We start from the raw sequence: 14885 nt of genomic DNA on the forward strand, positions 1-14885 counted from the left end.
TCAATATATTTACATTATGGCATTTTGCAGACGCCCTTATCCAAAGCAACTTACATATTTATCTCATTATACATGTTTATTTGAGCAGGTGAGAGCCTTATTCAATATAATAGTTTTCTATGGCTCTTCCATGAACTTTATGGTATAATCTGACATAAAGAACACACTTTTTGCCACTGTTTATTTATTCATTTATTTTCTATACCGCTTATCCTGTACTGGGTAGTGGGGAGTCTGGAGCCTATAGCAGGAGACTTTCTGCCATAAAGTCTCACAAAGTGCGGTACTTCCTGGACACGGTGCCAATTTATTGCACACTATGGCACTTTTGTAAAAGCCACTTAGCCTAATCTAAATGTCTTTGGACTGTGGGAGGAAACCATAGTACCCAGAGGAAGAAAATACAAACTCCAGTCACACAGACCGGTTTTGGTAGAATTGGTCATTGGTTTTGGTAGAATTGTGGCAGAAGAAAGTTGCAAATACAGTGGGGGAAATAAGTATTTGATCCCCTGCAGATTTTCTAAGTTTGTCCGCTTACAAAGAAATGAAGAGTTTATAATTTTTATCATAGGTTTATGGTACAGGATAGAGACAGAATATCAAGCAAAAATCCAGAAAAAAACACAATACAAATGTTAGAAATCGATTTGCATTTCAGTGAGGGAAATAAGTATTTGATCCCCAAGCAACCAATAATAATTCTGTCTCCCACAGACTGGTTATGTGCTCATATGGTACACATATCAATTTAAAAAGGAGCTGCTAACAACAACGCGTAATGTGTATAAAGGCTACCTGACCAAAGAATCTCTATCTTCCATTCAAATCTCATCACTATCGGCAAGACCAAACAGGTGTCAAAGGAAGTCAGGGACAAGACTGTAGACCTGCACAAGGCTGGAATGGGCTACAAGACCATAAGTTAGAAGCTTGGTGAATAGGCGACAGCTGTTGAAGTGATTATTTGCAAATGGAAGAAATACATAGTAACCATTAATCGCCCTCAGTCTGGAGCTCCATGCAAGATTTCACCTCATGGGGTAAAAATAATCATGAGAAAAATGAGGGATCAGTGCAGGACTACAAGGGAGGAGCTTGTGAATGATCTCAAGGCAGTTGGGACCACAGTCACCAAACAAAACATTGGTAACATGATATGCTGCCAAGGATTGAAATCAGTGCAGCAAGGTCCCCCTACTCAAGAATGCACATGTACAGGCCCATCTGAAGTTTGCCAATGAACAGAAGAATTGGGATAAAGTGAGACCAAAATTGAGCTCTTGGCATTACCTTGACACGCCATTTTGGAGGAAAAAATGCTGACTATGACCCCAAGAACACCATCCCTACAGTTAAGCACGGAGGTGGAAACATCATGCTTTAGGACAGGTTTCATGCTAAAGGTGCAGACTGACTTCGCTGCATTGAAGGGTTAATAGACAGGCCATGTATTGTAACAATATGGACGTAAACCTCCTGAAGATGGGTCGTGGATGGGTCTTCCAGCATGGCAATGACCCAAAACATACTTCCAAGGCAACACAGGAGTGGCTCAAGAAGAATCACATTAAGGTCATAGAGTGGTCTAACCAGTCTTCAGACCATAATCCTAAAGAAAATTTATAAAGAGAGCTGTAACTTTGAGTTGCCAAGCGGCAGGCAAGAAATCTTAAAAAGTAAGAGAGAATCTGTAAAGAATATGGATCAAAATGCGTCCTGAGATGTGTGCAAACCTGATAACCAACTACAGTACAAGAAAAGTCTTACCTCTGTGCTTGCAAACAAGTGCAAGTGAAATGCAAATCGATATATAACATTTGAATTGTGTGCTTTTTCTTGATTTTTGTTTGTTATTCTGTCTCTATCCTGTACCATAAACCTACTGTATGATAAAAATGATAAACCCTTCATTTTTTTGTAAGCGGACAAACTTAGAAAATCAGCAGAGGATCAAATACTCATTTCCCCCACTGTATATATCATATATTAGAATACCCATAATAGTATTCTTATAAACCATAATTTAATCTATGACTGTTTAAGCTAGGTTGCTAAAGAAAATGAACCCTTATGACCAATCAGATTAAAGAATTCATCTCTACTTTTGTATAAGAAAGAATTTTTGTCATAGCAGCATAAAGCTGATAAAAATTTGAGAGTTTTCAAACTTGCATACTTGCTCTAAAGCTCTTTTCACATCCTTGTATGCACACACATCACATTCATGCCCTGCAAACATCTGTGTTCTGCCCATGTACTGTATACATCTTGCTGTAGCTGATCTGTGAATAGAGAGTGTCTCTGGATTTGTTCTGCAGGAGGAGGACAGACGCACGGCAAATCTTTTAGCACGAAAGGAGGATGAAAAGAAGCGCGAGAGCCACAAACAAGCCGCTCACAAGGTAGACACTAAATAACCTGTCACTTTTCCTTGCATTTCATGCTGTTTGACTTCATAATGATTACTCTTGTCCTCTTTTCTCTGAGTACTGTAGCATAATATCTTTAGCAGAGATCCTGCTGCTGCGGTGACAGGCTGCTCTTTAGCCTGGTGCACGGAGGAAGACGATGCTCATTAGATGAGTCATTAAAGAGCCCTTAGTCGTTTAGTAATAACACTGCAATTTTGTGAATTTGTTGCTTGAAGCACATTGTTTGGTAAGAAATAAAGCAAGATGGGTGGTGTTGGAGTAGAAAAGAGTAGAGTAGAGAAGGTCATTATTTTCCGATAACAGTAGGTGCTGTATACAATATACAGTATCTTGTAACAGTACATCTTCAAGAATTGAAAGCTTTTGTTAATCAAAGAAACATATGCATGGTGTACTCTTTATCCATTTAGAGTTGCATTTAATTTTGCAAACTATCCATAGAACACGTTAGTTCATGTTCTCACTTTCAGTACAGCTGGAGATACTCAAGTTCTGTATCAGGTCAGTACCTGCAGTACTGGTTATCAATTAAATGTTTGAGATGATCCTATTTCAAGCGGAAAAGCCTTAAATTTATTTTGAGAAATCTTTTTGTGGAATTGAAAATGTTTCCATATAAAGAGACTCGGTTGGATTTTAGTTAGGTTTAATCTGTGTTCATATGCAATGTTTACAGCGATAGAGAGTGATTTGGGATTCAGCCTTGTGTTAGGAGCTAGATAGCTTTGTAGTCATAAATAAAACTACACGAATTGTACAGATGCTATTCAGAACGACTTGAAACAATTATTAGGAGTTAAAGTGTTGTTTACGATAACACAACATCATCAGATGTAGTTTTTTGCTGAAAGTGCTTCTGTGACTGGTTCTGAATGTTGTGTTTTGCATGAATTGGCTCTGTACAGACCCACTTTCACTCATGCTGCAATCAAGAGTTAGTGTAATTAATGAGGTTAGAAAACCTGATGCATAAAGATGAATGTCCCAGTGCTGTTACCTTCCATTATTACTATTCGTGGAATGCCTCTTGTCCAATCAGATTGCTCGGTAGGAACTAACTGTTATATAAACTTGATTATATTTGTATTGTCAGTGATTTAGTGTGAAGCTGTTTTTCTCCAAAAAAAACAAACATTTTAGCTATATATATATATATATATCCCCCCCCCTGTTTTAACCTTTTTTTTATTCTTTCCTTCAAAGAAATTATTATTGATATCAGCTAATACTCAAGGTTTTATGCTTTGGCATGCTGAGGCATTTCCTTCTGTGACTGTTATAAAGAGCTGACACTGGAGACTCCTTCCAATATACAAAAAATAGAAAACAGTGCAGGAATGTGTCAAAACAGAACTTTGCTTTTTATAATTATTTCCCCTCCTACTTAAGTTAGCTTTAACCAAAGAACTGGCAAAGTTTTGTGTTTTTGTGTAATGTGTGTGTGATTTATTTGTTTTCGTTCATGTCTGTGCCCATGGGGGAATGAGAATGAAGTGGGAGAGACTAGTAGGAGTTGATGGTTTCTCTGTAATGAAAGCCAGTTAATCCCTGATAAAATGTCAACTCCTTCATGCCTTATTACACACACACACACACACGCACACACACACACACACACGGAGGGAGGGAGGGAGTGGCACATTCCATACCTGGTCGAGGTAAAACTTAATAAGAGGCTAAAGGAAGAAAGATTTTTCTTAAAGTTCCTCTGTATTACGAAGTGCATCATGAGTAATATGTAATACTATATTGGCGTTTTTGACTTATTATCCCATCTGTGTTATGAGGACATAAAGTCATGCTTTTGATGTGTGTAGCTAATTTTCCAGTAAGCTCATCTACAGTATTTTATGTGGTCCATAGCAGGTGTTTTGCACCACCATCTCTTGTGCAGTCTCACAGCTCAATGACCTAAGTTACTGGAGCTAGACTGTATACATGATATACATCAGTGTAGTAAAGCTCAATGAGGGTGATGGCAAGTAAAACTATGAGGGATTTTTTTTTTTAGGTGCAAGTTGAACTTGAGCTGTGTATTGCTTAAATACTGTAGCCCCCCAAAAAAAAAAAAAGCTGTGACGCACAAAATGGGTCAGAAGCATACCCAAAATATCTGCCACAGCCACAGGCACCAACCGACAGCACCAATTCTGTGTTCCACAATATGTATTACAGACAGAAAAGTGGTTAAGCCACAAATCGTTAAAGCAGTTATGGGGTTTAACACTTTAACCCAATGCTATTGTTTTTTTTTCCTTTTAACCCACCATTCAGAGGACAGTAAGGACTAATAAATGCTAAAAATGGGGAGAAAAATATTGTGCTAAGAAAAATCTAATATAAGAATTAATAAAATTATTAGCTATACACATATTATCCTAAACATAAATTATCAATTTTTAATTAAATAATTTTCAATTTTATTTAGGATAAAAATATTTTAAGACATTTGAAAACCTTTAAACCAAGAACTACAGTGTTTGGAGGATGAGAGGTGTTTCATGTTAAGGATTTTATGAATGAATGAGTAAGGAAGTAGTTTAGGAATTGAGATAAATATATAAATAGTATCTTAATAATTTTCTAATTTGATTAAAAAAATTAAGAGAAAGAAATACAAAACAACAACACCAATAATAATAATGATAATAATAATAATAATAATAATAATAATTCAAAAAAATCCAAAATATTGTAATTAATATAAAGAGGTTGTTCATGTGCACATCAACTAATCACTTCCTAAAAACAGGAAGAAATAAATCGGAGAAACAAAAATATACTAGGGTGAATATTTATCACCTGCATGACAGGCTGAGAAGCTGAACTCAGTAACATTATGCAATCTAACATCCTAGTATATTACCAATCAAGTCCCATAACTGATAGTGTCAAAATGTGTATCTTACTACCACCCTGTAAAAACAGACATATCTGTGTCTTATTTCATCCTTCTGGCACAAAATCCCTGATCTGGTTCTTCTCACAGTTTCTTCCTCATGTTATCTCAAGCAGTTTTTTTTGCCACCCTTGTCTCCAACTCATTAGAGATACAAATCCACATCCTGATTTCTGTAAAGCTCCTTCATGAGGTTCTTTCGTGAGGGAAGTACTTAAAATCTGGAGATGTCAGCATAAAAAATCGCTTTATTTAATTAAACTGGGTCCCAGCTGGTTTCAGCCGAACAGTTCTAGATATTACATCTGGCCCAGGTAATGAAGCTCTGCTTGTCCAGGTGTTTTGGTGTTCTGCGTTATTATTCGATAACATCTGAAAGCTGCTGTTCGGAAGTGTTAAAACAGCTGCCATTAAACTGTGATGTCGCCATTTCCTTCTTTTTTTCTGGCCCCAGGAGAAGCGACGGCTGGCCATCCGTAATGCAGCGCAGCAGTGGGAGGAGTCCAGGAGCTTCCTTGAGCTACCCGCACAGAATGGCGCCAAGGAAGAGCTGAGTCCAGAGACAAGCCCCGCCCACAGTCCAGGCCAGACCAATGGGATCACTCAGGAGCCTTCACCTGATGACCTCAGGTAGAGAGATTAAACACAAAGAAAAGTATTAAAAAAAAACGGACGTACAAGATAACTAGTAACAACTTTTTACAAATCTCAGATCTCTGTCTTTCTCATAAAAGACATACAAGTCATACTGTACAAGACATACAAGTCGGCTTTCATTGTAATTCCAACTATATACAGTACACAGTGAAACGAAACAACGTTTCTCCAGGACCAAGGTGCTACATACATGCAACAACATAAATTAACAACACAACATAAACTAACAACACACTTTACCGGAACCAGCTAGCTAACTAAGAGATCTAATTAGCTGACTAGCTCAGATATGACAGATTTACATTTTTAAGTTAATCTAAAACTATCTATTTCTATACATAAAAGAGACAACAATAGACAACAGACAACAAAGTGGACGTGCAAATGTGCAAACAAAGAGCTAAAGAACAACGTAACACGACAACATAACACGACAACGTAACACGACAACGTAACGTTACAGTACTGTTTTTTTTGTGATGAAGTATGAGTTGTGGTAGTGGGAAGAGAAACAGTAAACGTTGACATTTCTGACAAGTAGCAGCTATGATTTTAAAAATATTTTGAGCAAATATTTAAATAGCAGATCAGGGTGATTGTGCATGTGTGTTTATCAGTTTAGTCCTGTTGTTATTTAGTTCATTTAAATGATTAGTGTGTGTTAGTGTTAGTGTGTGTGTGTGTGTGTGTGTGTGATGTTTTTCATCATCACAGGTTATTTTTATGGTCATGTTAAAATAAGGCAATGATGAAATGCAGAAGGATTTTTCACTCACTCATTAAAAACAAAAGAAGTTAAGTAAGAAATTAAACAGGACACAGTGTGCTACCGTAGAGCTCACATTCACACCTGATTTTTGTTGATACGGCTATCTTGCCTTTTATGCCTACACCTCAACAGTCCTCAACCTGTCTAATCCTTGTGCTTCCAAAACTTCTGCTCTGTCCAAGGCTATAATTTGTTTAGAAAGCCTTTTTTACACACATGTCAAAGAATATATTTTTTTAAACTGGAGGGTATTATACTACAATATAATGTGAACGTAGTTATATTCCACACTCTCCCCATGACTATTAAAGGACAGCCGAATGTTAAATGCGTTTTTAGATTCAGATTTAATTATCTAACTCTGAAACATTTAAATAATCATAAATCAAAATACAAAAAAAAACTCCAGCCATTGATAATATAACGAGAACGGTTTGCATGACATTAATGTAGCCTGGGAGCCAAGGAGAGTGGATTGTGTATGTGTATGCGTGAACAATGACAACTGCACTGTGTGACCGTCGCATCCAAAAAGAGTAAGCGAGTACAGAAACACATTTGCACCAGATGATTCAGAAGGCTTTGTTGTTGTTTTTTTGTTTTTATTTGATGAAACATCAAATCACCCATCTAACTCCGCACCACATCACAGCCCAGGTTTGACGCCTTACGACTTCTGGCCTTTTTTAAATTTTAAACTGTGGAAAACGCACAAGGAAAAAAGTGTGAAGTCCCAATGTGCCTACTTGGACTGGCACATTGGTTGTTAAGGTTGTTAGTCATCATTGTCCAATGTACAAAGTTTTTTTTTACTTTCCAGATAGCCCGTCTGGCTTTTAAGCTGTTGTGATGCACTACATTGGCAATATCCAATTTAATTTTACTGTTAAGCCTACTGCTTTTTTGCCTACTGCTAAAGCTCTTTCTCAGATCATACACCTCAGTGCGCTGCTGAACTCTGGCTATTCTGACTATTCTATAAATGTGTCATATATATGTCGTGCACCTACAGTCGTTTCCTGCTCTTAAAGAGTGAGAGAAATTTGTCAAACCAAAGTTCAGACATGAATTCTTTGCTAATATAAACATGCAAATTATATTAACTTTCTTCTATGTCATTTCTATACGTATCTTTTCCCTCTCAGACGAGATAGAGGGAGTCCTCTTACTGTTCCTGAGCGCCCAGCAGGGGGCAGTGACAATAAATTGCGCTCAAGCAGCCGCCCCAACAGTCCCCGAGACCCCAGGTTCGTACACATACATGTATACACACATACACACAGACACACGTATCTTTCTCCTGTATTATGCAGCCTGAATCTAATGCCTGTTAAATAGATCACTTGTGGACGTTTCTCCTTTCCTCCACTTTGCATTCCCATTGCAGTGACTTCACATTTCTATAGTGTTTGATCTGCTTTTACTCTCTTCTCTCACACACACACACACACACACACACACACAGTCCACTTACATTTGTGTGTGTATTGTATTGTGTGCGTGTATTCCATCATACAGATGACACAATGTTCAGAGTGTATAGAGTGTATACATACTGTAAGCACACACACATTTAAAGTACGAATCCTGTAAGTTTACTTAACATCATCTTTAGGAAAAAAATTGTGTCTAATTAGCCTCGATAAACATTTGCTTCGCTATATTTGACATTATTATTATTATTATTATTATTATTATTATTATTATAGTGATCAATTTGTTTCATAAGAGAAACTAAAGGAATGTAAAGCATTGCTTAAGAAAGCAAGTCTGTCTATTAAAATGAGTTTTACACTGGTTTATATTATTGCAGTGTGTGTACGTGTTTGTGTGTGTGTGTGTGTGTGTGTGTGTGGGTGGGTGTAGCCTTGTAGCACACAGTTCAAATAAAAAAGCATGAATTACGAGTTTTTCCTCCCAGGACACATTAGTCTTAAGAAACAGAGCAGAGGTCTTTCCAGGACCTTCCAGGCATTTCCATCCATGCATGTCCACAGTTTAAGTTAAGTACGTGCTTTTTTGCCTTTTGGTGGAGTTCGTTCCAGAGACACAGGATACAATACTTCACACTTAAAGACATTTAAGTGTAGCCAGGTCACGTAGCTGTATGTTTTCAGGAAGTGAAGACATCAGATTGCCTCAACGCAAGAGTTTAAAAGATGAAACCCTGAGTCACTTACTGCATCATTGCGCTGTCCTTAACTGAGCTCAGATTTGGTCTTTTTGTCTTTGGCACTACTTCTGTAAATTGACCATTTCTGTTTGAGCTAAGCTTCTTACACTCTTTTGCCACCTTACACCAACAGGTTTACATTTACAAAGCAAAATCAGAACTTTTAAGTGTGTAACGTAAAATAGTTAAACGGATTAGTTGGATTTTGTGTAATTGTGTTACCGAAACCGGCATTTCAGGTTAAGCAAAGAATCTCTAGTGATCATGGTTGATCAAATTCAACTCTTGTTAACCCAGGCATACTTATGACACAAAAAAGTGACTTCATGCTGTTTGAAGAAAAGCATAGCCATAGAATCAAGCTTAGCTATTATAGTAATATAGGGGGCAAGGGGCTGGACACTCCTCCATCTATATCCCCCATCTACAGTATATACAAGGTCGAATGGGTACACAACTTCAAATTCTTTGGTTTCCATATCACAAACATTTTTTCTGGACACCACACACACACCATAGCCAGGAAATTTTGCCAGTAGATGCATTTCTTGAGGAGACTAAGGAAGTTCAGCATAAAGACCAGCACCCTTACAAATTCCTACACATACACGATCGAGAGCCTGCTGATGGGTTGTATCGCAGTGTGTTATGGAAACAGTTCCAGCCAAAGCTGGAAAGCACTGGAAAAAGTGGCGCACAAAGAAACGGCACAGAACATCACTGGATGCATGATCCCGTCCGTCCGTGATATACACCTTTATAAAAGGATTAAAGGAATGGCTGCACTAGAACACCTCAAGCTATTATTTACATTGTGCAATACAATTTTAATGTACATTATGTGAAGTTTAATGTACAATATGTTGATCATGTTCAATACCACTTATACACAGTACAATATACAGTACAACATAATCATTTATGCATGTACATACATACATACATACTGTATGTGCTTATATATGCAATACCACATATACACATACAAGCACTCACTTAAGCATATACAGTACATACATACTGTACATACATATGTGCTCATGTATACATACAACGAAAGCTTTTCATTGTACTGTTGGCCCTGTGTTAACATGCATATGATAATAAACTAAACTCAAACTTAACTAAAGTTAAACTAATATTATAGTATATAATTAATAAACAATAATATATAGTAATATTCTGATACTGTGAATAATAAAAGTAATGAAAGAGAAAGAGCGAGCAAGAGAAACAAGCAGAAGAGGGAGTTTGTTTCTTATCCCATCCATTACCATCCCACACCTCACAGATAAAACACAATCAGCCAGTCAGTGAGGATAAATGTCCTGATAGACCAGTTGCTCTGAGAGCCTACTGCTCTGACCGAATAAATACATCAAACTGAACTTTGTGTGCCAGCCAGAGCATTCGAAACTACATCACACCCATACCTCCGTTAAAAATAGCTATTATTGTTGGACCTGTTTCAGCTGGAGCTTAGTCAGTTCCTTGCAGGCAACATGAGGACGTGGCTTTGTTTCTCTACCACTTTTTTTCTTTTCATTACTTTTTATCTAAGCACATTTGTTTGAGGGACCATGTCTCCAGGACGTAGCTCATCCATTGCAATGTGATCGCATGCAAAGGTGTGACACATTGACTCACATCGCTGACTCGGTTTTATCTCTGCGCTAGTTGTCAGCATGTCTTCATGTGTGTATATGTGTACTTTGAGATTGATTGATTAAGGTAAGGGATCAGGACTTCCTGTCAGTTCCTGGCGCCTCCAGGTCTGCTCATGGGGTCAGTTAAAGCGATAATGCTAAAAAACAAATGGGGGCAGAATATGGGACAGAATTTTCAAATTCAGTGGTGCTACATACTCCAGTTATGTTGCTTTTGTTGTACATTTGACTTTGAGGTTGGATCCGCACGTTATTTTTGGCACAAGTTTTACAACGGATGCTCTTCCTGACACAACCCTTCCATTTTTTTGAAGGGATTTCCAAACCGAATTAAGTAGCAAACAAACATAAAGTATTGAATTCCCTTTGATTCAGACCCACCAGATGTATTAATAACAGTTAGATAGAGTATCTTATTAATCCCAAAGGTAAGATCTTATTGTATGTATAATAAGAGGGTAGTATACACATGACTCTCTGGAGTCTTTGAATGTCGAAGGTCCTTTTACACTTAAATAATGTCTGTTCTACACTACATGTCTATTGGCCCGATTTTAACACCAATGTGCCAGAAAATCACAAAAGGTGCTCTCTCCCTTCCTTCTTTATCTCAACCATATATATCCATGACCTTGCATGGCTTCCTGGAACAGCTGGGTTATATTTTGGATTTGTTTGGCTTGGAAGGAGATAATAAAGATTAAATAAAGGGTATGATGAACACTCAAGTGGCTTTTTGGGTTCAGCCAAGTTCAACGCTTTGTAGCATCACTAGGATCATTACTTAATCTAAGTCGTGTTTGTGGTAGTCAGGTTTCAATTTTTTTTTACTTTTTTTTAACGTTTCACTAATTATATATAATTTTTAGACTTGTGATTTTAAAAACAACAACAATAATTATGTAAAGTGGTAAACCTCGTGTCTGTCTTTCATCTCAGGAATACGATTATTATTTTGCACTTTTGGCCCTCTATCACTAAAGGTGTATTCACTTGGATAGATTTTTTTTTTTCTAAAACAATGCCCACCTTTTACAGCGCTCTTCCCACACCTGTCCTCATTCAACTTCTTCCTGAAACAAATCGAACAAATTCCTCCCTGTTCTCTTCGGGATTCCCTGTGTGGTTCTAGTGTTACACCATGTCTCGCCCCATTCTGAGTCTCCAGTGAGTGAAACCTGAATAAGCCAATCGCACGTATTTAGGTGTTTTAATACTAAATACCGGTCTTCGTGTAGCCGATCCGCTGGCATGTGGGTGTCACTAGGTCACGGCGGCGCCGGGTCACAGAGCTCCGCCTGGATATCGAGCCTTCCTGAGACTCACCACGATCCTCCACTCTCACGACTTCATTATTAACCATACCCTCTCCGGTCCAGCGCCAGGAACCGAGCCAATTAGGTCAGACGGATGACTGTTCTCTCTGACAGACTGTTTTAACTCGGTTTTAACTAACACACTCGGTTGCTCTGTCCTATTGACACACACGTAAACAAATGCAGAGCTTTGTAAGAGAGTTAACGATTAGCATCAGTGCTAATGGATCAGGAAGATAGGAATTGGCAGGGTACCATTTAGGCACTCAGCGCCGTAAGCAGTGTGACTCTGTCTACTGTGTTTATATCTGTACTCGGTGGCCTCTGTGTGAGGACGTCCTGTATCAGAGCTGCTGTAGGAAACACAGAAGGGTTCAACTGAATGGATAATTTACCCAAATAAAAAAAGCTGCAGACACAGAAACAGCATGATTGGAGCAGTAGTGAAACAAATGTCATGAGTTTGTGCGACTGCTCATTCATTTTAAATAGTTGATGTGATTTTATTAAAATTATGCTTGGGGTTTTGCTCTGGAGGATGGCAAGGAGTTAATTGGCTGTATCAATTGAGATCTGTTTTATCAGCTATTGCTAGCACTGCTATGAAATCCCCGCAATGCTGGTGCTGAGTGATGCTGTCACTGAGCGCCCTATACATGCACAGACGCAAAAAGTTACATTAATTCCGATCCGATTGTTCTCATTCAAGTCCTACCTGATATGCAATCTAGGACTAAATTACAAAGGGATGGAAGTTAGATTTGTACATTTAGGCAGCCATAAAAAAAACATATCTGTATCACATTAAATTAAAACTTGGTCACTACAGGGTGGTAATGTTAACGTAGCCAGAGTGGTGGCACTAGAAATTATTTTTATAAATGTTATGTAAACATCTCCTAAATAAATTATCTTTTTACAAACAATTTATCTATAAAACTGCTTTTGCAATGCTGCAGTCTGAATTTATCAGTGCTGTGGGATGAAATGATATAAATAAGCGTATTTGATTTCCCAGTATTAGCTTTGCGCTGCCAGAAAACATGACTGTTAGTGTAACTAAACCCTTAGTCATGTGTTAGATACAAGTCCTGGCAAGCCTTAAAAGTGGAGCAGTTATTAAAAAAGTAAAGCTCATTTGATCACTAAAATGACTCCTATTTAATGCAGGAGTCTTGAAGTACACATGTGTTACTGTAAACCATTTCAGTGATTCATTTTACAAGCCATTGTTTTTGGGCAAGCGTCCCAAAAGCACTTTAGCACAAGATCAGTAAAAGATGATACTGTAACACGCTCACTCTTCAGTCTTACGTAGATGCGATAAGGCCCTGACCCACCAATGATTTTTGTTTTGTCGTTTCCAGACTCCAGGAGGCAGGGGGTGCCAGCGTTCAGAGTCTGTCTCTGTCTGAGAGCCACGTGGCCGAGCTCGATGGCGAGACGGTGCGTCTGTTCGGTCCAGGAGCTCTGGAGACTCTAGAAAGAGGCTGGGGCGTGCAGACAGCCAGCGCCGTCACTACCATCGCCTTCCGCTATATCCAGTACGACAGCATCGTGCCCACTCTGCCACGCATTCGCCTCAAATTTCCCAACCTCACGGTGAGCCTGGGTTCTCCACCCTCACACTCTAGAACCACATTTCACCATCCCTAATGTCCCTCTCTCTCTGTGCAGGTGTGCATGTACATCCTAATGTTCCTCTCCTCCTCACCTCTGTAATCATTCTCTTCTGTCTCTTCTTTATCCTCTCCTTATATTAATTTTCTCTTCCTCTACTTTCCTTTGTCATCAATGTCTCCTACTATAAATTTTTCTTCTTCTATTTTTCTTGTTTCTTATCAAACCTTCTCTTTTCTTATCTTCATTCCTTTGTCATTTGTCCTTTCTTTTTTCCATAAATATAATCATCCTCTGCATTTTCCTTCTGTTATCATTCTCTTTTCTTTCTTCTCTTCTCCTCTTCCTATTAATTTCTCTTTTTCTATTTTTTTTTTCTGCCATCTCTTTTTTTGTCATGTCTTGTCATCTCTTGTTTTCCCTTCTCTCTTATTTTCTCTTTTCTTTTATTCTTTTCTCTCTTTTTCCTGTTTCTTTTCTTTCACTGTCCTTTCACTTTTGGTCTTCAATCTTCTCCATCCTGCTTTCTCCTGTTTTTTTTCTTCTCTTATTTTATTTGTTTCATTGCTTCTCTGTCATCTTCACTTTCTATTCATTTTCATTTCTTATTTAATTTTTTTCTCCTCTTATCTTTCTCTCTTGTGCTTGTCTTATATCTTCTGACTTATCTCCTCTCCTCAGCACCTGATCTTCAGGGAGACTAATATAACACGCCTGCTGCAGTTAGCAGCACTAGCGCAGGTAAAGAGGCTGGAGCAGGTGACCATTGATCCGGAGACGAACCCTGTAGTAGGTCTGACCCTGTGGCGAGCCTTCCTCATCTACAGACTCAACCACCTGAATCTGCAGAGAATCAACGGCACAGAGGTACACACATAGTCACACACCTACATCGGCATCGGTGTAGTCATCATAATCATAATCGTCATTAGAAACACTAAAACCATACAGCAGACAGCCTTATCCATTAAGCACATACTTACACAGGCTAATTTAGCATTCACAGCTAATGAGGTAGTCACTGCAGACTAGTGACTAAGTGGTGTGAATGTATTTACCCGTTGCTGCATATTGGCAGGACATTTTCAGTTTCGCGTAAATTCTTTGTCCATCTTTTATGTAAAAGCTCATTATTTTGTCTGTCTTGCCAGGTGACGATGAATGATGTCATGACAGCCGAGCGCCATTTTGGGACTCTGGGTCATGTGGCCTCCACGGAAACCCCGCACTGTCGACTGCTTCTACTGCTGGAGGAGTCTAGGTGTGTGTTCACGCCAAAGTGTCTATGTGTTTGCATCAGTTAACAAGAATGTTTCGCACGGAAATACACTTGACATTCGTAACAATTA

At 38.4% G+C, this 14885-nt stretch overlaps 1 protein-coding gene across 1 annotated transcript in view; it reads left to right on the top strand.

Annotated features, from left to right (window-relative positions):
- LOC128527910 (leucine-rich repeat-containing protein 49) overlaps positions 1 to 14885 on the top strand; it is a 44744-nt gene that overhangs the window by 25297 nt on the left and 4562 nt on the right. Inside the window, exons 11-16 of the mRNA XM_053500566.1 lie at positions 2322 to 2405; positions 5789 to 5964; positions 7906 to 8007; positions 13284 to 13518; positions 14218 to 14403; positions 14688 to 14797. Coding sequence (XP_053356541.1) covers positions 2322 to 2405; positions 5789 to 5964; positions 7906 to 8007; positions 13284 to 13518; positions 14218 to 14403; positions 14688 to 14797 — 893 coding nt within the window. The remainder of the gene's footprint in view (positions 1 to 2321; positions 2406 to 5788; positions 5965 to 7905; positions 8008 to 13283; positions 13519 to 14217; positions 14404 to 14687; positions 14798 to 14885) is intronic.

Source organism: Clarias gariepinus, chromosome 7 (genome assembly GCF_024256425.1).
Source record: "Clarias gariepinus isolate MV-2021 ecotype Netherlands chromosome 7, CGAR_prim_01v2, whole genome shotgun sequence".
Taxonomy (NCBI): domain Eukaryota; kingdom Metazoa; phylum Chordata; class Actinopteri; order Siluriformes; family Clariidae; genus Clarias; species Clarias gariepinus.